The 23610-nt window shown below is 45.5% G+C and overlaps 1 protein-coding gene across 2 annotated transcripts in view; it reads left to right on the forward strand.

Annotated features, from left to right (window-relative positions):
* palm3 (paralemmin 3) overlaps positions 1–14118 on the forward strand; it is a 29810-nt gene extending 15692 nt beyond the window's left edge. For both annotated transcript variants that reach the window (XM_036554906.1, XM_036515536.1), the window contains exons 2-8: positions 1597–1648; positions 4008–4088; positions 6964–7082; positions 7784–7892; positions 10193–10229; positions 10752–10832; positions 11909–14118. In XM_036554906.1, the coding sequence (XP_036410799.1) occupies positions 1604–1648; positions 4008–4088; positions 6964–7082; positions 7784–7892; positions 10193–10229; positions 10752–10832; positions 11909–13179 (1743 nt within the window). In that variant the 5' untranslated portion in view covers positions 1597–1603 and the 3' untranslated portion in view covers positions 13180–14118. The remainder of the gene's footprint in view (positions 1–1596; positions 1649–4007; positions 4089–6963; positions 7083–7783; positions 7893–10192; positions 10230–10751; positions 10833–11908) is intronic.
* The last annotated feature ends 9492 nt before the right edge of the window (positions 14119–23610 follow it).

Raw genomic sequence — 23610 nt, forward strand, 5'->3', positions numbered from 1 at the left:
TCCACTCCCTCAGCCACTCTGCATGGTTACTGAAGTCTGCTTCTACTGCTGCGCTGCAGGCAGATTCCATATCGCTTCCATGGTTTCCTACAGGGAAAACATCCATCCTAGTGTGAGAATATGCCCTGAAACCTGACCTGCTATGAGCCCACAGGGGGCCACAAAGGGTGGAGGGACTTATTACTAACCTCTGCCTCTCATCCTCCCCCTGACTTCCCCTGCCTCCCATTTTCTCTCTGACTCCTCTTGCCTCCTGTCCTATCCCTGACTCCTCTGGACCACTCTGAGAAGAAAACCAGGCTTTCAAAGCTCTCCCTCGTCTCCTCCACAAGCAGATCAATTCCTACTGTATGTGGGCGTTCTCCTTTGAGCCGCAATAATCCAGAAAAGCTTTTATACTTGGGCTTTTATACTATGTTTTGGAACTGTTGCAGAGAAAAAAAAGGACGAATTTGAGTCTGAATATGCTTGTTTGTGTGGCGGTGGGTAGGTCACCATGGCAACAGCTGGGCTAGGTAACTTAAAGCCTTGAGGTACAGAGGCGCATGTGTCAGTCTCTCTCTCCCTTTCTCTCTCTCTCTCTCTCTCTCTCTCTCCCTCTCTCTCTCTCTTTCTCTCTCTCTCGCTCTCTCTCTCTCCTGTGAGGATGAAAAGCCTCATGATGAAAAGGGTTTTTTTTTTTAATCAGCGCCAGGCTTTTCTTTTGGGAGCACAACAACATGCATCATCAAAGGCTTTTTTTTTTGTTTACTCCTAAATTCTTTTTTCCGGGCAAGGTTTTCTGAAGCTCTGTGAGAAATCTTCTCTCCAGCATAAAGTTGGAACCAAGTGAGAGGGTGTTCATAGAAAGCTGCATGCCGAAGCCTCCACGTACATCGGTTTCACACTGACGCCTCACTCGGGAAGTGTGTGAGAAAGCAGGCGTTTAGTTTGTTGTGTGTGGAGATGGTGTGGAAGACACTTCGTGGAGCCATGGAGCGACGTTGGAAAATCTTTGTAACCCGAAGGGGTCGGCAGTGTGGGAAGCAGGAGGCTGTTTTTAGGCTCAGAGTACAGATTCTGCTTGAGCACGTACTGCTTTCTACAACTTCTACAACTTTCCATGAGTTGTTACCTTCAAACTAACTGAATTGTCTTGCCATCAGAAACATTCCACTTCATGCCTCGGGCGTATTTCCCAAAAATTGCTTGTGTCCGCAAAACTGAGAAATGCAAGTAAAGGTGGCCAGTTCTATCTTTGTGCCACATAAAAACTGAGCAGCTACTCTGCTGATTGTCAGAGATTTTGAACTCTGGCCCTAAGATTCAGTCAGGCTGGGACCCAACACCCTAATTATGTCACCTTCCTTGATCAGAATCTGTAAAAATATTTTGTATGCTTATCTCTTGCTGTGAACTCTCTTGTCTGTGATATTTGATGAATGACATGTAATAGCTGTATGTTTCTCGATGTTTGGAATAACAGCTATGATTTGTGGGCCATGGTGTAGCAGGTTTCCACAGGTGGGATGGGGATCCTCCAGGGCTCTGCTCTGGCATTCACAATCACAATCTCAGCACTACAGAAACCCTCTCCTCTTTGCTTGTCTGTTGCAGATCCAAAATGGACGAGGCAGAGAAGTACCAGCAGAGGCTGCAGGCCATTGCGGTGAGTGGGCAGAACGCGAGCAGGGAGGAGGGGAGAACAGGCTGAGAATGGGTGGAATGCTGGACTGAAAGTGGGAAAAATTTGGCGAAGAGTGGGTGGAAAGTGGGTGTGGAGTGGGTACTGGGCTTTGGGTGGAGGAAAACCATTTGAAAGGTCATGGGAGAGCTGGGAAAGAGTGGGTGTAGAAGAGGGGGACAGCAGGAGAGGAGTGAGAGGAGGACAGGTGGAGAGCAGCTTTCACCCGATATTGATTGGCTTAAAGGCATTTTTGTTACTGCAGCAACTTTTACATTAAATGACAGACCACATGTCAGCGTGGGTCCGTCCCTCACACAGTGTTGTAATAAGCAGCGCCATACGGAATACAGCTGAAACATTTTTTTTTAATTGGAAAATATAATATAATATGCAGTAATTTCCTACAGTAATACATAAGTAAATGCAATATTTCAGTGATGGGATTAGGTAGGGGACAAAACCGTGGCAGGAGATGGCTGGCAACTCTCCTGTCCTAACCCCTAAGGGAAGCTCATTCCACCATGTCAGGGCCAGAAAGGTTTGGTGGCTATTTGACACCTGCCAGACCAGTCCATTTGACAGGATCAAGGTGCCTAGCTGTCCCTGCCCTGTGGGGTAACACAACCCGGTCACGCCCCCTGTTTCTTCCGGCCACGGTGTGGTGGAGCTTCTCTTTGTTCTCTGTGCTTAATTTTGTATTCATTCATAAAAAAAAAAAAAAAAAATTCGTACCTCTCTCCATTTAATTGAGCGGTGATCAAATTATATGTGAAATAATTCAATTTATCCAACTTATATGAGCGGTTGTTTTAATTTATTAGAATCTACACTGTACACAGTTTAAAAGCAAGATTTGATGTCATCGTGCCAGACTGTTTGGCAGGGCCTTTAAAATTCTGGCTCCATGCTGGCCAATTAACACATTTCAGATCTGAATATTAAAAAAATAAGCATTTCATTAAAATTTCAATGCAAATTATGATTCTTAATTTATTAGAGAGGACCACTGTATGACCCAATACGACAGTAGTGAGCATGCTCTGTAAGCGCTGAGTAAAGTACTAGATTGACATGCTTCCATCAACATTAGGTGGTCTGAGGGTATGGAACTGCGAAATTACAGGTTAGACAGCCTGCCTCATGATGTCATAGAAGTAGCAGACCTTCCTGTTCCGGCAGAATGGTGCAGAGGGCTGTGCTGGATCCTTAGAGAGCAGCCTAGCACCATAGTCTCCTCATCAGAGTTAACAGCGAAATGTGAAACGCTTACCAAATTGTCATGGCTGTTTGAGAGAGCATTCTGTCGCAGCATCCGCAAACACTGACACGTACGTACGCATGCACATGCGCACATGCACACGCACACACACACACGCAGAGAGCGCCAGGTATGTAAACCCAAGCCCGGCTCGCCATGCTGCGCCATCTGAATAATTCAGCTTGCCGCTGCAGCGTCGGAAGCAGCGCCTTCCTGAGCACAATGCACCAGCAGCAGGGACCAGAAACACTCCACACAGCGAGGGAGGGGCTGCACCCTGTCTTCCCCTCCCATGAGAGGGGCATTTCTGTGCTCCACAGAGCAGCCGGGGGAAGGCTGTGTGTTACTGTGCAGCAGAGAAAGTGTGGTTACCACAGACTCACTCCTGATGACATCACTGTGTCGGCCTCTGATGGCGTAGATAAAGCTGCAGCATACCCAGATACAGCGGGGTGGGTGCCGAACTGTCACACAGACACGTAACTCCTTACATTCCTGCAGTATACCGGCACTGACTCACACACACATGCACACACACACACACAGGCTTCATTCTCATAGCAGTTTGGCTTAGTTGAGAACGATGTTGGTTAAGACAGACACTTCAGAGCATGGGCGTAAATTACGGGGGGGATGGTGGGGTTGTAACCCCTTAATAATCAAATCTGGCCAGTACAACCCCCCAAATAATCATATTCATGGAGACCTCAACCCCCCCCAATGTTCAACCCAAAGTTATGCCCTTGCTTCAGAGCCTGTCACACTGGTGGTGGTGTACTGTGTGAACAGTATAATTTTAGAAGCTGCACTGATCATGCTTAGCACCAAAGCCATGCTACTCCCCAGCAATCTGTAGTGAGAGTGATGAGCACGCTGTGCTAGAAGGTGTGTGCCCTTTTGGCTTATCAGTGGCGCCAACTGCTGGGCTCACAGAGATGATGTCACAGGGCGCATGCTTTACGGGCGCATGCTGCACAAGTCAGATCTGTAAGATTGGACAGATGGGGGTATGAGAGCGCTGAATCCATGGATCAGCAAGCCGGCTTGGCTGTGGCTGCACCCTTGACGTGTTTCTCTCCTCAGGAGAAGCGGCGACTCCAGGAGGAGCAGGAGCGAGCCAGGCGAGAGATGGAGGACGAGAGGCTCAGACTGCAGCAGCTCAAGGTGTGAACTTTAACCCCTCAACCCCCACCCCCGATCCCACAAGTCTCACGTACATTGCCAGCGTGATAAAACAGCAAGCAAATCAGAAAAAAAACACTACGAAAGTAGATGGATTAACTCTCTCACATGCAGTTCACCCGGAGTAAAGGCACGGCCTCAGACTGTTGTGTTGAGCGCTTGCGCTGTCACGTTCCTGTTTGGTCCGGAGTGCCGATCCCATTCCCAACACGCACACCCTTCCTGACCCTGCCAGTCTCTCCGGCACGGCTCGGGATTAGTCTTCCTCTCATGAAATCACTTTATGTGTCTGTTTATTTACTCTCTGCAATGAGCCGCTCTCCTATTGTTCACATTGTTTCCAGATTGGCGTTCCCCCTTCCGACTGTACTGCAGTTGAAGTGAGCGACACTGTTCCAAGCAAATTCTTTAGTGTGTGTGTGTGTGTGTGTGTCTGTGCGTGTGTGCGCGTGCGCTTGTGCATGCATGTGTGTGTATACACGTGAATATGGTAACGTAGCAGCATTGCATACACACAGAAATCTACTGTTCAATCTGTTTCCTCTTTCTCTATCAGTTTTTTTTTCCACTTCCCCACAGTCTGCCTTCCTCTCTCTCTCTCTCTCTCTCTCTCTCTCTCTCTCTCTCTCTCTCTCTCTCTCTCTTTCTCCCTGTCTCTCCTGCTCCCAGACACACTAATGCCACAGCTCCCTCCATCCCACCGTGCTAATGAGCCCCTCATAATGACCTGGCAGTGGACACGGTGTGAGCTCCAGCAGGGGAGAGCTGGATGAGGGGCGTGGCTGGGAGGGGGGCTTGTTGAGTTTCCTTCTGTGGCAGTGACTCCGCTTCCTGTGCTGGTTTACCTTGATGCTGATCCCTTTCAGCTCCACCTGACCTGTTCACCCTCGTTTAAAGCTGCAGAGATCAGGGTCCCCTTCTCTTCACACACGCCCAGTGCCAGCACAGTCCTTACGCTCTGAACGCTAGAGTTGTGCAGCCAGGGGCTGAGGATCACTGGCGTCAGTGCCGCTGTATGCTTTGGAGCCTGCATCCGGGTCTAGCCCTTGTCTGATGGTTTCGCACAGTGGTTACAGTCCAGAGAACAGTGTCTCAGTTTCACAGCTCGGGTCTCTTCCTGCCTCCGAATGTTTTCTAAACTGGCCTTCCACGCCTCGCTGCAGTGCTTTGAAAATCTGTTGATCTAAATCTAGCGCCACAAAAGAGGCCCTGTTTATTTCGTGCGTGAATAAAACTAGTCTGTCTTAATGTGTTTCCCTCTCTCTCACTCTCTCTCTCTCTCTTTCTCACTCTCTCTATCTATCTGTCTCTAGCTCTCAGTACATACATATATATGAGAGAAAGTGAGGAGAGAAAGAGAGAGCTTCTGCTTATTTCTCTCCTGCAGTATGAATTCCTTAAAGTTCAAGCCCAGATAATTACGTTTCATCCCATCCTCTGCTCTAAAAGCCTCCATTGAAGTTTTTTTTTTCCCCTGAGAGAAAAAAACCTGAACACCTTTCCATTTTTCCTTTGAAGCTCTTAACCTGTGTCTCTTTTTTCACACTTTTTATTTATTTATTTATTTATTTATTTATGTATTTAAGTTCTGCTCCATTTGGAATGCTTTTTTCATTGCTGTGAGCTGCCCTGTTTTGTTCTGAAGCGCAGGACCCGAATGCCTGCACTCAGCCCATCACGGAAAGGGCGCGAGGCTTAGCTACAGACGTTCTAGGACCTCCCAGCCCCAGGAAGGAAGCGCTTGGAGCAGATTTCCTCATTTGGCAGTGGCACAGTGCTCTTGGCTTTGCATCTTCCACCGGCGATCAGAGAGGTTGTGCCTTGGGCTGAGGCGCTATTTGTTTTGGAAATCATATGCTGGTTTAAAAGGATGGGCAGGCTCTTTGTCGTGGACAGATCGTTCTAAACTTTAAAAAGATGGACAGGCAAGGAAAAGAAGGAGCAGTGCATGCTGGGAGAGGAGCTCTGTCAGCCGTGGTGCCCGTTTGCCAGCTTCCACGTGATCTGCATCACTGTGTACACACTGGCAGCGCCAGTCTGAGGCGGAGATGGAGACTTGCAGCAAGGTGGTCCCAAGCACCGAATCAGGCCACATTGTGCGGCTGCCATATCATATCTACATGTTGATAAATGGTCTTTTCAGAGCCAGATCTCAGATTCTTACACAGCGCAGCGTGTGCCAGCTCACAGGGACGTTTGGGTGTGCGTGTGTGCGCGCGCGTGTTTCTGTGTGTGTCTGTTAGGGATGTAACGATACCAAAAACTCACAGTATGATAATACCACAATAAAAAGTCCACAATGCGATATTTATCGCGGTACTAAAAAACACAAGAAAAACGATGACTTGAAAAAATGTCCTTTATTAAATAGTAAATCAGCATTTTTTTATTTGTTTAAAATTTGTTTTTCCTTTTAACTTAAAGTGCTTCTGCTTTCCTTCTTTAATAAAATAAAATAAAAGTAGCCAGCTATGACCTAAGAATGTGCATAAATTGGCATGAATTGTCTTTGGCAATGAATAATTGAACTATGTATATACAATTCAGTGGCAGCTCATGCCAAATTTCTCAGGGGGGGCAATTGTTGCGATGATGGCTAAGGTGACCTGTTCAATGGGTAAATTAACAGCTAGCTAACTAGACGCACACAGACATCTGTGAATGTCTGTGTGCGTGTGTATATGCGTGTGTGTGTGTGTGTGTGTGTGTGTGTGTGTGTGCGTGCATGCGTGTGTGTGTGTGTGCTGATGTGTGCAGAGGAGAAGAATGTTTAACATAATGAACTGTCACTGCGCTGTGGCGAAGGGGACTTGTGTGACAGCGTCTCTCTCTCTCTCTCTCTTTGTCTGTCTCGCAGAGGAAGTCTCTGAGAGACCAGTGGTTGATGGACGGCCCCCCCTCCACTCCTGACAGTGCTGGGCCCAGCTCTCCTCTCTGGGGCTCACAGGCTCAGGAGATAGAGGAGCGGATAGACAAGTAAGACCTCACCACCGCCCACCATACACTCACGCCCAACTCCGCTACGCCCCACCCCCTCCACCTATCATCACATGCTCACACTATTGGAGCTGGATTAGATCAACTTTAGGGATATCACTTATGCTGACCCCACCCTCACTTTGCTGCGTTCCCACTGCAAAGCCAACCGAAGGATGTAAGTTTATTTGCTTAAGAAGTTGAGTTCAATTAAACTATTGTTTAGTTTATAGCAGATTTTGCAGACTGAGTTTCCTGTGGTTTACCAATATTAGAAATAAAGGTGAGATCAGTAATTGTGTGGGCTGTGGATAGATTACAGTGTTGGCTGAGCTCTCTGTGGTTCCTGTTCCTGTGTGTGTGTTTGTGTAGGTATGCGAATAACAGTGTGTGTAATTACGAAAGTGTTTGGGCTGGTGAGTTTGTATGTCTTTGTGTGGACTGGAATAAAATGTTGTATGTGTGCATGAAACTGTTGTGTGTGTGTGTGTGGGACGCCGCAGGCTGTGATTGTGTATGTGTGTGTCCACATATGTGTGCGTCTGCATATGTGTGCGTGCGCATATGGGTGCATGCGTTTATGTGTGTACGCATGCGATTGTGTGCGTGAATGCGTGTGCGTTTGTGGGTTTGTGTGTGTGTGTGTGTGTTCATGTGTATGCGTGTTGATGCTTACGGGAGGCTGTGTGTGCGTGTTTCAGGCTGCAGACAGAGAGCCAGCAGCTGGCAGAAGAAGCAGAGAAGCTGCAACAGCAGGGGGATGCACAAGCCCAGAATGACACAGATGGCGACAAAGCCGGCATCAGTCAGGTGAGGGAGGGTGTGGATTGCTGCAGCCGCCCCGGAGGGAGAACTCGCACCCTGGCAAATTTGCATCTCCACTGAATCAGTCACTTTTTTATTGATTCATTTACCTCTATTACCTGGATAGATTTTATTCTTCTCTGGGGACACCAGAATGGTGCGCTTTTAATTAAGTAAACAGAAAATGCGGATAAGGATTTAATTAACTAAACTATTGACCTGTAAATGCCACAGCCCTGTATTCTGAATCAGACTTACACTCAGCTCCCATACTCTCCTTCAGCACATACTGTTGCATACCAGTCCTTTTCAGGTCTAAAGAATCACTAACTTGTTACTTATGGTAATTAGAGGACTAAAAACTACACCAAGTAATTTTGTTCCCATAGATAGAGATATATGTGGTATATGTTCTTCCAATGCTCTGAACCTTGGAATAAAAGCACTTTGTTAATCTGTCAGTGTGAGCCAGAGAGAAGAGCTCTTGAGCATTCTGGTATTGTCAAAGCAACACAGGGAAATATTTTCCTTGATTAAAATAATTGCTTGCGGATTCAGAGTTAACTGTGTGCACTGACAACCTCTTCCCAGAATTCATTGCAAAAGGTTCACTGTACCGTTCATACCAATTAAACAAGCGTACAAATACTCCCATAGCAAATCATAGGATCATGCTAAATCAGAGATCAGCAACATGTCACCCCTCCTATTTTAGAAAATAATAAGTTTAATGACGAGCACAGGCCATTCAGTCCAGCTAAGATCATCATTTCACTACAGTCCAGAGTGTATCTTGCACTGTGTCAAGCCAGTCCTCTAACATGAAGAAGGTGTCTCTGCTCCTACTAACAATCCTGTTGAATAGTTCATGCATTGATAACAGTCTGCATGAAAAAGTGCTTCTTAGTGTCAGTGTTCATTTTCTTTTTGTGTTCATTCAATTACGAGCAGGATTCACAGGTGCATGTCCTCTCAGATATAGTCTCTGTTCTCATTCTGTGCTAGAGTCCAAATTGACTTCAGAAACCATAATGCCAATATGGCACATTATACAAATAAGGATCTGGATGTCTGGGTAGTTTTTTCTGTTTATTTGTTTTGTTTTTTTTTAGTAAGAGTCAACCTAAAGCACCAGCTACCACTTTATCAGCTAAACTTTTTACAGTTCAGGAGAAAATCCTTTTTCTCCGTGTTATGATAAGATATGAATTGTATCACTTAAATTGTTTTGGATATACTTCCATTTTATCTAGCAATAACTCAAAAAAGTTTAACAAAAAAGTTAAAAAATAAATTTACTCCAAAAATATTCTTTTTTGAAAATACTGCACCCACTTAAAACTGGTCATAAAGTACAAAAAAGTATTTAATGCTTTGGGGACCTACTGACATATGTGAGTTTCCTGCGCTGCGCTAAATCACCCAAACTACACATTCCTAGAGATCCTGCTTCTCACAGGGGATGCAACTGTGAAGAAAGCAGTAACTTAAAGCTTAAAAATATTTGTAGTGAGTACAGATGTTTTCCATTGACTCTATACCCCTCGCTTTGTTCAGCTGCATCACTTGCTTTCCCCCAACCCGAAATGTGCTAGGTGATTTACAGAACACCCACATAGTATGTGATCTTTTTTTTTTTTTCAAGAAAAACTGGCTTTTAGATAAGACTGAATGCTAAAGAAAGTTGCACTTAAATTCACACTGCCATTCTGAGACACCCTAAAGGGGCTGGATAATGAGAGAGTTTGTGCAGGAGGAGGGCCACTTTTATCACATAGTATCGCTTTTATCCATACCGTCTGTTTTTCAGTGAACATTCAGGTGCTTGATCTACAAAAGTTTTCTTTGTGCATGCCCCGCAAATTCCTGCCAACCCCAAGGCATTATAATTACCACTCAGCTCTATATATTATACAGTACTGTGTGACTCACTGACGCCGTCTTGTGTTTCCAAATGGCAGTTTTTTTGGCATTGATTCTGTCTTTGTAGGCATTCTTCCTGCTTTATATTTCAGTTCTGAAATCTGAAAATTTTCAGTTACCTGCTGTAAAATATTTGATATTCTCCCTTGGGAGTGTTAGCAGGACCACTGTGCAGTTCCTGAAAGGTGCAGCTATATGTCAGCAAGGATTGCGTGGAGAGCTGTGTACTGTGACACTCTGCTGCTCCTCCCTGTCTGGTCATCATGAAATATTCACCAGTTTAGGGTTTCAGTGATAGTGAGTATTTAGAGGAGGTGGAAGGAATGCCAGAGGTGCTTAGTCCCGAGACGTCAGGTGACCTTGTCTATCTTCTGCTCCAACAGAGTGACGAGGCAGAGAAGGCGGAGGTCGTGACGGGAGGTGGGTGTGGCCTGTCTGTCTCAACTACCTGTATGACCCTCCTCTCACCCACCTTCTCTCTCACTCTCTGTCTCTGTATTTTTTTCCTCTACTACTGAACCACTATCACAGAGCTCCCCTGCTGTGGTAATGAGTCTTTCACTCCGTTTGTAAAAAGAAACAGCCACACGAGAAATTGCCTTTCAAGTTTTTACGCATGTCTCAGTTTGCAATTAGGTTGGCAGACTAAAGTAGTGGTTATGAAATTTGAGGCAACCTTCAAATGCACGCTGACAAAAACTACAAACATGGTGTATTGCCAACAATGGATCTCTTCACAAGTGCTTGCTGGCCCTCTAACAGATAGAAGATAAAAACTAGTCATTACTGAGTAGGCAAGTTTCCATCTTTTGGATCCCATCTTGTGCTTGTGTGCTTATAGTTTGTGTATGACCGTGCGTGAGGGGTACAGCTGAATAATTTTCTGTGTAAATGTGATCATTCCCAGTGCTTCTCTTGTCAACGTTTCTATCTGTTGTTTAGATGGTGGTTCCCCTGAGATTCCCATACTCCCCACCTCCCTCCAGGGAAATACTGTTGAGAATGGAGAACAGGAGCGCTCAGGTAAAGGAAATAGTCTGCAACCCCAAAATATTTGTGTATTATGGACTCATTCTTACATTTTAAACACATCTCTGATTATTTTCAGACAACATCTAACCCCTAATGTCTAATAACTAAATTTCTAATCACCTCTATACCTCTCTATACCTTATAATTTCAGTCATTACCCACAAGCTGCACAATACAGCTAATGGGTCAGCTGGCAAGTGAAAAACATTAATACTAATTTCTGCATTGTGGTCACTGTGGGTTAGTTAGCTTCTTGAATGTGATTTTCATAACTGTTAATTCATACCATAGATTGAATTTAAGTGAATTCAGTATTAATTGCAGACCAAATTAGTTAGCTGGCCCATGGCGATGTAATATGTAGACGTCACATCTTAAGAATGAACGCCCTCTGGTTACTCCTGTAGAATTAGCAGCACACACTATTAGGTGTCTCTTGAGCCGTCTCAAAACATGACCTTCTTTAACAAACGCACCTTTTCAGATGTTCATAAAAGACTGCCACAGAACCCCGCTGAGGAATGGACCCAGCGGATTCTGTGCTGCAGAAAGAAAAAGCCTATTGCATCAGCTTCAGCATGCCATTGTGCCACTGGTACTCACAACAGTTCCTTGAAAAGATAACCATTTCCTGTCCCCCTCCTATTCAAGGCTACGCGGTAGTGTAATCAGGACGCAAACTGCTTTTTTGGCGCTCTTGGCGTTTTTGCCGCACAGAGGTCTGGGTAGCGTAAACAGCTTTGATGCCGCTTGCGCTGGAACGAAAATTGGGCCCAGTGTGTTTTTGATGCAGTTTTGATGCGCGCTGAGGGGCAAGGAGAGGGTAAATCCAGAACAGGAGAACGCCATGTGACTCCGCTTCTCACTGCTCCGTTTACCGCTTCAGATTAAACCACATTAGTCAGGGGAAGGAAGAGATCTGAATTAGACGAAACAAAGACGCTCCAACTTCCCCTCTCTGCTCCGCTGTGCGCTTGTTTTATTTTTGTGCTGTTTCCAGTGTGGCCTTGCGTTCTGTAGATCTGTCTGTTTGAAGTCAGGCTCTTTCCCTCCTTTTTTCATTGCAGTGGTGGGAGTTGTTGAGGTGCAGGTGGAGAGGGACCTGAAGACAGGGGCCACCACCATCAAGTCTGTGTCCCCCGTGGCTCCAGGGGAGCTGGCGCCCTCGGGGGAGACGGTGTTTGACGACGGCCGCACGAGTGTGCAGACTGTCGGGGGCCTGGGGGATGGGGCTCAGCCCACCCCCGAGGAGCTGGGACAGGTCCTGTCTGCGGTCGCGGGCACCGCGGCCGAGGCGGCGCCGGAGGAGGCTGCAGTCACCCCCAATGGGACAGAGGGGGATGGGGAGGAGACCCACAAAGGCCCGGCAGAGGAGAACGGGTGCACAGGAGCTGATTCCACCCCCAGTCCCCCGCAGCCCGAAGGCACGCCCAGCACCAATGGCCCCGTGAGTGATGCGCAAAGCCCACAGCTGGAAGGAGGTAGCGCGGACGGCGCACCGGATCAGCTGGGGGAGGGTCCCGTCACCATGACGTTCCTGGGGTTCGCGGAGGCAGAGCCCGGGGAGGACGGGGGAGATGAGGATGCTGGAGAGATCATCCGGGCGGAGAGGGTGATCATCACAGACGAGGGTGAAGAGCTGCCCGAAACGGAGCAGGAGGCACCCCCAGGCAACAGCACAGAGCCTCCCGCACCATCTGACAGCTCTGCTGCAGCTGAACCCTCTGAGGCTGAGACTGAGGCAGAGGGAGAGGCCCCTCAACCTGACACAGAAGCGGGTGCTGGGGGTCCTTTGGATTCCGAAATAAAGACTGAACCCGAGGCCCCCCAGGCTGAGGAAGCCGCAGCAGCAGACACAGAAACTGAAACAGAAACACAAGCAGGAGGGGCAGTGTGCGAGGGAGCGGGTCAGCCTGCAGAGGAGGCTCCAGCTCCTGAGGCGGAGCTTCCTGCTGCCTCTGCAGAGGCGGAAGCCTCGGCCTCTCAGCTCCCGGTGTACTCCACAGGCCAGCCCTCGCTCACACCCCAGCCCGGCACGGAGGAAGAGGGTGCGGACGCAGAGGGGAAGATCGAGGAAGATGAGGCCGCGGCTCCGGCAGGCACACCCGGGCAGTTCCAGGATGTTCCTCTGGATGGGAACGCGAAGGTGGAGGACGCTGGCGAGCCAGAGCTTCAACCTCTGAAGGAGACGACAGAAACCCCAGTCCAGCCATCTGAGCAGGAGACCCTACTGGTCTCCTCCAAAGCCTCCGGCCAGACCGACGCCGCCGCTCCCAGCCGAGGCGAGGGAGGGGACGCCCCCAAACGCAAGACCTGCCAGTGCTGCTCTGTCATGTGATTTCTCAGACTAGGACAAAACTGTTTCCCTCTCACTTCCCCTCCCTATTTCTTTCTGTCTCTCTCTGTCTGTCTCTCTCTCTCTCTCAGGTGATTTCCTCAGCACACTACAGACTGTAAAGACTACATCAAACTGCATCAGCAACCTGCCTCCCGAGTTCCCCTCCCCCCTGTCTGCTCTTGAACATTGACAGGCAGTGTTCACAAAGTGGCCGCAAACCGCTGGCTCCACTGAGAAAATCTGCCCTCCCCAACACTCTAGCACATCTGAGCAAATACCAAATGAATGAGTGGAGCTGGACCTGGACACTGTGAGGCTGATCCCAGACAGTGGAGCAATCTGAACCAAACCACAATAAAACGGCAAACAACTCACAAACTGTGATTGTTGCCTGGTTTCAGGTTACAGCTAGATTTTTCAGCTTTACACAAGATCCGCCTTTTTTGTTACCGTAAAATGAAGTGTTTCATTGTTTATTTACTGTACTAATCATGTCCTGTGTGCATTACCCCAGGGTTACAATGATTCAGATACTCCATCTGCTGGACATAATAGAGTACTGCAGTTGTCTTTTTTGCTGCAGGTGTATTTTTACTGCTCTTATTCCTCTGATGATTTTTTTGTTTGTTTGTTTGGCATTGTAGAGTCCGCATTATCACAAACTTGTTTTAGGACTGAAGGGAGGATATGCAGTTTTTATCATCTGGACTTACTTTTCACAGTTTTGACGCCTACAGTCCTTTATGGCTTCCAAGCCTTGATTTTACTTTTAATCAGCAATCTTTATAGGGAAATCATTTTACACAAATATTCATGTGTTTGAAATGCTTTAATACATGGTCCTCAAGGATCAAGACAATATTAAAAAAAGTAAATGCACAGTTACCGTTTTGTAATATTGCTGTGTAGCTTAATGTATATAACATGAACTGAGACAGGTGGGGGTTATTGTATAAAATGTATGTTTCATGGTTGAGTTATTTTGAAAAAAGTGGTTTAATAATTAAACTGACATATGTGAAATAACAGTTTTTGTAAGTATTGAGTGCTTTATAAAAACGAGAGAGAACTGTTTCCATAGATACATCTTCAGTAGTGGGTGTACACTGTCAAAAGTGTCAGAAAGATTGTGTTTTTCATCTATACACAATTAAAATCTCTAATTCAATGTCGCAAGCAGCGCAGTGAAAAATGGATTAAAAGGCTAATACAGTGTAGACCGTGTACTCCAATAAATTTATGGAAAGACGGGATACTTTTTACCAAAATTGGACAAGAGGGCCACTACTAAACAGGTTTTTGTGCAGTGATTAACCATAAAATTATTTCTTTTGAGGTTAATAAATCTTCTGGCAACGAATCGAGATATTGAACAAGCGAACGGTAATAGCGATTATGTTCGTTCTGTTATGAAATAAAAAGCATGACTGCTCACGGTGTTTACGGTATGTGCGCTTAAGTATTAAAAGCGTCTTTAATTTTAGGAGACATTTTAAACTCTCGAGTCCAGCAAACGTTTAAATAAGCAATTTTAAATGATCTGCGAGGGAAAACCATACGAACATTTTCCACAGACAACGTTCGAAACCTAGGCATGAATCTGTTTTAGGGCAACGAATAAATTGCAGGGATAATGTTGCAACGCTACTGCGTTACTCAGTGTCGAATTCAGGAGTGCACAACAGAAAAAGTGGGCCGAGAGCAGTCGTGTGCACCGTGTATGTGTGCCAGGGAGGGAGGGAACTGCACGGGAGGCGCGGCGTACGGTTCAGTACTTCAATCATGCCTTAGTTGTGTTTCCAACCCTGTTGCTGGCGTCGCATTGATTTTGTTCTGTGGGAGTTGGTTGATGATTATGCTTCTGACGAACCAGGGCGCGCAGGCACGACGAAACTAAGCAATATTCTCTTCAAACAGGTGGGTATATAGTTATTTTCGTCATGAACTGATTGAGTTGTTTGCGCACGTAAGAGCCAAGTGTCAACACAACAGTCATTTAACCTCGTGAGTTAAAAGAGGACTTAGTCTGTTCCTCCATACTTTTAATTTTTCATATTATCCAACCTCCAACATTTATTGAATTGTAGTAGTAGTAAATGCTGGTACAGTTTAGTAAGTATCGTTAATAATCGTTGCAATTATTACTGCTTCGTAGTACGGTACAGCTTTCAAACACATCAAGTCAGAAGTTTTGCTTTACAAATTACACTGATATTTACATTAATATACTTAATGGTGGTGTTTGCTATTATAACAATACAATGTATTCGGATAAAGATCTCACACTTGTCTCCAAGGATGCTATGGTCAAGGGTAGTAATGCACCCAGAGTTCATTTAGAATGCGATTGCCACTTATGTACAGTACCAGTCAAACGTTTGGACACACCGAATTAAGATCATGGAAGACGTGCATCCAAAGACATTTTGATCTAAAGACTTGTGCTGAAATGCTTGAATTTTGTTTTTTAGACAAATATAAACAGTGAAAATGATGTCTATGAAGTTCTTGCAAAAAACATTTTAAGTTTAAAAAGAGTATTTTTTGGCTAATTTGAAAAATCTAAAATATAAGAGTTTTCATTTGTTTAACACTTTTTTTGGTCAGTGCATAATTCGTTTTGTGTTATTTCATAGTTTTGATATCTTTACTATTATTCTAACATGTGGAAAATAGTAAAAATAAAGAAAGAAAGGTCTGTCCAAACTTTTGACTGATACTGTGCATGTACTGTACACTCTCCACTTCTCAATAAGCCGTATAGCATTAACTTCCATTAACAACCTGATTACGCACTTGTTTTTTAGTGCTTACATCAGGAATTGACAGATAACCATTGCTAAATTGACTGTACACAAATATCTGAATTTGGTGGATATACAGTACCAGTCAAAAGTTTTTTTTTTCCCCAGAGAAGAAAAGCATAAAACACTTTCTTCTGTAGTTTTGCATCTAAATTGTATTTCATCATTTATTTGAACTTCTTTGTCCTTTTTATGCAGTTTTAATAACTTTAATGATATGGTGTTTATAAAGTTCATGAGGTAAAAAGAGGGACTGATATAAGCACTTTAAGTGACTTCTTGGGGAAAAAACCACCCTCATTGGAGGATTCAAATTATCACAAATGTAACTTCTTTTGTAACACTATCCATCCAATGGTTCTGCACATGCACTAATCTGTAAATTATTCAGTTTACTACTTAAAATAATCAAGCAAGGCCCACTGCAATGGCATACCTTTTACAACAGCAGTACCTTTACTCAGTTGTGCTTAATTGCATCGGTAGGACTCAATCAGATGTGCAGGCACACATGCCTGAAGGCTCAGAACAAAAATCTTCTCTGACAAGAAAAATGTCATCTTTTTGTGATATGTGTTGTCATTATTTAAGGAAGTACACAAGAATGTTTTACATCAGAGCATCAAAAGAAAAATATACCAGAAATACCTACACATAAAAATGTTTTCTTGCGTCTGTAGAAACAGATTACTGTTTCCCAAGAATATCCCATAGGACTAAAGGAAATCCTATCAGTCAAATCTGCTGTAATTTTTCCATGTGAAATCTGAAACCACCTTTGCAACACGTGCAGGGATCACAGTCTTTAGGAAATTGAAGGTGACCACATTGTCTTCTAATGAGATTTAATAATCAGATTGAAAGTGTTAATCTGCATGCTTTGCCATACTGAGCACACTTGTACTGCAAGTCTTCACATACTTCACTGCTGTGAACGCTGTAAGTAAACAAGCCAAAATACAAGCCCTGCTTGTGCTTAAAACCTTGAGAATATATTTGGAGAATCGTCATTGTAACTCAATTGTCCTTATTTTATATCTCAAAAATATAGGAATGTAAGAAAATTAATGGAAATGGTCATATAACATGGCTTTGAAGAGATCTCTGAGAAGCGGCCCATGCTACGCTAACATGAAACTATTGCATTAGCGCCAACAATTTTTTTACATTGAATGGATATAAAATATACGTTCTAAAATGAATGGAATGTGCAATGTGTCATGTATATTTTATCAAAATAATGTTGCACAATATTCTATCCTTTTAATTGTATTTAGGCCTAGATAAAAGCAAAAAGAGTACAATTTTCTGTCTCTCTGTGTCTTCCAGTACAATCCTATTGGTATGCACTATGAAAAACTTAAGCATGCATTCCCATTCTTTTATCTGTATGTATTTCATTATAAACAGTGGTTTAAGTAATTACATATTTGTTTATTGTTGGTAGGATTAGAGTCCTGTCATGAAAATGAGTGTGGGTTAACATCTTGCTCAAATGCTTACAGCAAATTTTTTTTTTTTTTTTTTTTGCAAATCCAGCTCATGGGGAGAGAAATGGAATTCAGGTGCCTCTGATTGCCTCAGGTTTCTCATCAGGCCCAGTATTCATATACTGAGCACAAACAGACACAGTTGTCTACTAGTTTTGTATGACACTGCCCTCGGACAGGTAGGATATAGTTCAAGTCACACTTTTTGCTGAACGCTACACTGCGTTAAAAAAAAAAAAGCACTTCTGCATTGACGGAGGACATACTGCTTTTCTAAACAAAACAATTGCGTAAAGCTCTTTTAAACAATAATATATGCAATGTGTTTTTGAGTTTGTGGCAGATTTTCAGATGTTTCTACTGTAAACGTAGTGAATAGGAAGAGTCCTGTGCCTCAGAAGACAAAGGACATTTATAGACATTTATAGTTTTTTATTACACTTCTTGCCATCTCCTCCACCTTAACACACCCCACTCCACCATTCCCCACAACAGTACAATACTATTTCCCTTATAAGGAAAGTACTATGTCCCAAAGGGAAAATCTGACTCAGATACATGGGAGGCCTTATCAATTTGTATGAGCCCTTTAGGGATATGGGTGTAATAGTGTTCAACCTGTGGTCAAACTCAAACATTTACTGAAGGATGGCAATGAAAAAGGTGGCTTATTCAGGAGATGTGATACTTAGGCAATGTGGACTTGATGGATGCAGCCTTTTACATAACCCTTTTGGTGTGGTGGCTATCTGTTTGAAATATCTGAAAATACATTTACCAAGGATGGCTGGGTTTTCTGTTTATTTAAAGATATTTCTGTGGGAGAGTAATCTCTGCATAACTTCCCTCTGCCTCTTGTGTAATAGGACACAATTACTGGCCTGTAACCCAGAAGTGTTTGTGATTAGTTCGAAATTACTCATTGTTTTATAACAGGTAGGGTTTTGTGTGGGTTTATGGAGCAAGGGGGTGGTAGAATCTACATGTGGTCCATTTGTACACCCTCTCCTTCGGGCTTGACATTCCTCTGTTAATCACTTTCTAATTTATGCAGGAAAAATCCAGACCTCGCCGAAAAGTTTGTCAACCGTGGAAATTTTTTGGCAAGGCCCTCGAATCCATCCCTTGAACGGGTCTCATGAATGAACAGAGGGGTAGAGGGGAGGGGGAGGGGGGCAATGAGGGCACGCTGGACACGTGGTGGACTGACACATACACAAAGGGCCCATGACTGGAGTAAGGCCAACGGGAGATGAACCAGAGATATACTTGTGCTGAATGCAAAGATGCAGACAGATCTGGTCATGTGGACAAGGGAGAGCTGGATGCACAGCCAGGACAGAGGAGAGACGGCAGTGTATGGTAGTGGTAAGGAGCAGGACTTCTAACCAAAAGGTTGCTAGTTTGATTTCCCGCTGAGTCAGTGCTGTCATACCCATGGGCAAGGTACTTAGCATGGGTAACATGTAAAAAAAAAAAACTGTAGCCTGTGTAAGTCGCCCTGGAAAAGAGCGTCTGCTAAATACCAATAACATAATGTATCATGAGCATATAATGAGATGCAGAGGGAGTACTGAACTACAACCGAAGGAGGGAAGGAGGGAGGGAAAGGACCACAGTGACCTGACAGAGCTGAAAGCTCAGCCATTGTTCTGTCAGCTGGCAGATATATGTCATACTTGCCTTGAGCTGCTCTGAGAGAGGTAAGCTCATTAAAGTTTGCCCCGAATCAGCAAGAAACATTGCAGGTTGCACAGCATGGATGAGGAGAGCCTCTTATGTCCGGCGGTGGGGAGGCGAGCTCTTACTGCTACAGAAAACAGTAAGATCTGCATAGTAGCCCCTCTGGATAGGTTCACGGGGCTTCTTTTTGCAAGGTGAAAGGTGCAGTTTTGTCGGCATCCAGGGGGATCCCGTACGCTCACTGTGTGTGCAGCATAAACGCCCTCTAAATAGAGATGTCATTTGTTTGCACACTACCTTCAAAACCCACGCAGCATCATTAATCAGCGGGGTTTGTCACACATGGAGGAGTACACAATGTGTTATTGATGGGATGATGTTTCTTCCTCTTGTTCACACGGAATTACTGAATGGAATATGCAACACCCCTAGGCCTTCTTAGAGATTCAGATTGTTGTGTAGCCAGGTCATATTACAAATGATCTTTGCCAGCGAGATCAAATATTATGATCATGTCAGGGCAAGTAGTCAGCTGGTTTGTGTCAGAATACTGCTGTAAAGACTTGCCCTGAGGGCTCGCCATGGACCCATGTCTGTACTGAACCTAACTACCATAGACCTCGCGCTTCAGAAGCAGGCTAAGACAACACACAGGCCTTGAGTGAATTTTGCAAGGCGGCTTGATTGGTCAAAACTTCCTTTTTAGATCCATGTTGCTGTATATTTTTATGCTGTAATGTCTTACTTGTAATATAATGTCATGTAACTGTTTTAATGTTCCCTGCTGTCCTCTTGGCCAGGTCACCCTTGCAAAAGAGATTTTATATCTCAGCGGGTTTTTATCCTGGTTAAATAAAGGTTAAATAAATTTTAAAAATAAAATAAAAATGCAGATCACGAGAAATCAGTTTCTAGACATTGAAGTGTTCTGAATCTTGTTTATACAAGCTAAATTAAGATATTGTGTCTATGTAAATTAATAATAGCTTTTTTTTCAAATGGCTTTAAAATATTAAAAATTACTTAAGTACTCCATGAAGTATCTTGGATGAATTTATCAAGACTTCTGTTGGAGATGTTGGCAGACTCACCATGTGGATATTGCTTTGGGAGTTGAAAGGTTGTTAGGAAGGGGGATTAGTTCACTAATTCTTGTAAATTTCATAATTCTCTTTGCTCTCACCATTGCAGATTCATTTATTGAGGAGGTCAGAGGAGATTTAATTTTAGCAGGTGCAGAAGGCAGCAAACACTTTTCCACATTAAAGGTCAATGGAACCAAACAAGAACTTCCTCACCATGGCAACAGAGGCCATTACCAGTCCTCGGGAGGACTTGGGCAGCAGGCTGTGGATGGATAGGGACTCAGATGAGAACAGGGATGTCCCCAGAGCAGAACGGGAGGACACTTACCTTGATGTACCACAGTCTGATTGTCCAGTTGAGGAGCCTCAGCAGTTGATCAGTGTGGGGAACCATAATGATTCAGATGGAGTAATTGAGGTTTTTCAAATTCCCCCACCCTGCACCGATCCAACCCGGGCTGTAGAGAGTGGTGTCAATCACAGCAGCAGACAGGGCCCTGAAGTGGAAGCCAGTACAACATGTGTAACTTATATCTCTTTTGCTCAAGAGGACACGGATCCATCTGAGGGTCAAGAGTGGCCACCCGCCCCGCTCCTGGATGCTGGTTTGGAAATGGAGAAAGAGGAGAGAATGTCAGTTCATTCCAAGGAGGGAAGCATTAAGGATGTGAAAGTGCTCGGTGAGGAAGGTGAACCTCCACAATCAGCACATGAGAGCATGGGGGGTAGATCAGAGCAGACACGTTTAAAGTCTCGACTTTACAGTTGGAGTGCTGCAGATGTCCACAAAATTACATCCAACCCAGCACATGGACGCAGGCTTAGAAAAGTACTCTCCCTGGATCTTGCAAATGCTCCTAACAAAGGAGAGTCAGCAGGACAGTCAGAGGCCACACCTGGGATGCATGATACGAGGGGAGGTAGTGAGAACCAAAGGGTGGACTGCAAGCCCCTTGACTTCAGCACAGCCCGGAAGCAGTGGGTCAGACTCGACAGCACCAGCAGCAGACCGCCTAAACCCTCATTTTCCCGGAGGTTGTCCGATGGCCAGATCTTAGACCCCTCTCCAACGGCGACCTCCCAGCCCTCTCAGCAGCAACAGGAGGAGGGCACTCCACAACATGCCAAAATCGCACAAGAGAGACAGCAGGGGGAGCTGCTGCTGCATCGCCTGTGTCTCTTACAACAGAGGCAAGAAGTGCAACAGGTGTTCGACAGATCTCCACCCTTAGCTACGGTTGCCCTGGAGCCTACCAATGAAGGGGCAGAGTGCTGTGGCTCCAGTTCTGTTGTAAAGGAGCGGGCAGGGCGGGGGAGCGAGGGAGAGGGGGAGGAGGGAGCAGGAGGACAAATGAGTGGAGAGGGAGAGCAGAGCGTAGCTGGGCTCCACACGGGCGAGGAAGGGCAAGAGGAACAGAGGGAGAGAAGTGCAGAGGACGAGCAAAGAGTAAACACAGAGGTAAAGGAAAGCGAGAAAGCTAAATCAGGTCCTCCAGCCCAGCTGAAAGACAGCAGAGTGGCTAGGATGGAGGTGGAGAACGGCGAGGATAACCAGAGTGACAGCGGGGTGTCTGCTGACTTCTCTCCCGGCAGCACAGTGGAGCTCCACTCTGCCCCCCTCACCTCAGAGGAACACAGCAGGCCCCCCTCGCCTCCGAACGAGACACCCATTGAGAGGGAGATCCGCCGTGCCATGGAGAGAGAGCAGAGCCTGCGGATGTCCCGCGGGCTTTCCAAAACGGAGGAGTTTGTGGAGATCCCTTTGCGGAAGCCCATCCTCTCCCAGGCCCTACCCTCCAAATCGAGCAACGGTGCAGGCAAAGACAGGCAGTTTGCTGGAAAGAAGATGCAGAGGGAGATCAACGCAGAGACCGAGAGGGAGCAGGTTCTGGTCCAGCTGGGTAAAGTGCCAGGCGTCTACGACAAGGGCACTGTGCGGCAACTGCGAGAGAAAAAGCAGCTGTTTGAAGCCTTTCAGGAGATCAAAGAGACACCCAGGACTTCAGCCTCACAGTCCAAGAGGGCCTCCTCTTCTGCCAGTGACATCTCTGCTCTGGGAGTCCAGGGGGATGGATCCACCTCTACTTCTATCCTGGAACGTACAAGTAGCATGGAGCTGCTTGGCCAGAACCAGAACCAGGCCTGCTCCCACGTCCCTGCAGCCCCCCGTGGCCCCACACTCTCTGAGGGAACTACCAGCCAGGTCATCATTTTGGAGAACAACCTTGTCCTCTGTGCCCCTCTGCCCAACCCAGACAGGCCACTGCGTACCTGCCACAGCACAGGGTCCCTGTCCGAGGGGCACAGGGTAACGGTGGTGGACTCAGGGACTATGTTGCCCTCCTTGGATCCCGGAGTAGAGGACAGGAGCAACACTGGAGAGGATGAAGGAAGGCAAGAAGAAGAAGAGTCTCTTGTGCCCAAGGAGAACCCCTTCTTCAAGCTGCGCTCCTCCATGTCTTTGAAGCCACAGGTGGAACAGGATATCCGGGAGGCCCGGGAGAGGGAGAGAGAGCTGCAGAGACAGAGGAACAGTCTTTACGGGGTGACAGGCGCTGGAGGGGGGCAGCCGCCCAGCACAGAGATACGCAGCCCTACCCCTCCCCACAATGGTCTTTTGAGTCCAGAACCACACTTGCGGGCCTCCTCATCAACACCATCAGGTCAGTGCTGGGTGTGTGTGTGTATGTGTGTGTGTGTGTGTGTGTGTGTGTGTGTGTGTGTGTGCGCAAAGTGGGGTCCTTTTGTTACATTTCAATTTACTATTTTTCAATAATGATAACATAAAAAATCAATTTCAATTAATTTCAATAAAAGGTAGTCAGCATTCTTTGTCCTCTACTACCGTGTATATTGGAGGTACACTGCAATCTTCTGTAGAGCTCTGAAAAGAATCCTGAGATCTCCCAGATCCCAGTTAGAACAATAATACTCTCTGTCCATCGAAGACCTTTGTCCATTGACCTGCCTAGTCCATTACTGATGATACAATTTCAGAATGTAACATGTATTTGCTACATAATTATTTGTAGGTATTTCCCCACACTTTCGTACTCAGAAAAAGAGCAATTCACACATCCAAATCCTGAAGGAGCTACCTCAGGATTTGGGTGTTTGAATTGGAGCCTTGTTGTGAATGAAGGAGCTACTTTTTTGACATTCTTAATCAATTTATATCACAGCATCAACAGGTGACTGTTAGTATAAGAAATGTATGTATCACAAGTCCACTGACAACTGCAAGCCAGTATGCTGCAGGTCACAGCCTCTCATTGAATGTTTACATATACAATATCTCTGTTGCTATAACATTGAATAGTTAGTATGCCTTAATTACAGGCCTTATGACTTCACAGTGACATTACATTA

The sequence above is a fragment of the Megalops cyprinoides genome, chromosome 1 (genome assembly GCF_013368585.1).
Source record: "Megalops cyprinoides isolate fMegCyp1 chromosome 1, fMegCyp1.pri, whole genome shotgun sequence".
Lineage (NCBI taxonomy): Eukaryota > Metazoa > Chordata > Actinopteri > Elopiformes > Megalopidae > Megalops > Megalops cyprinoides.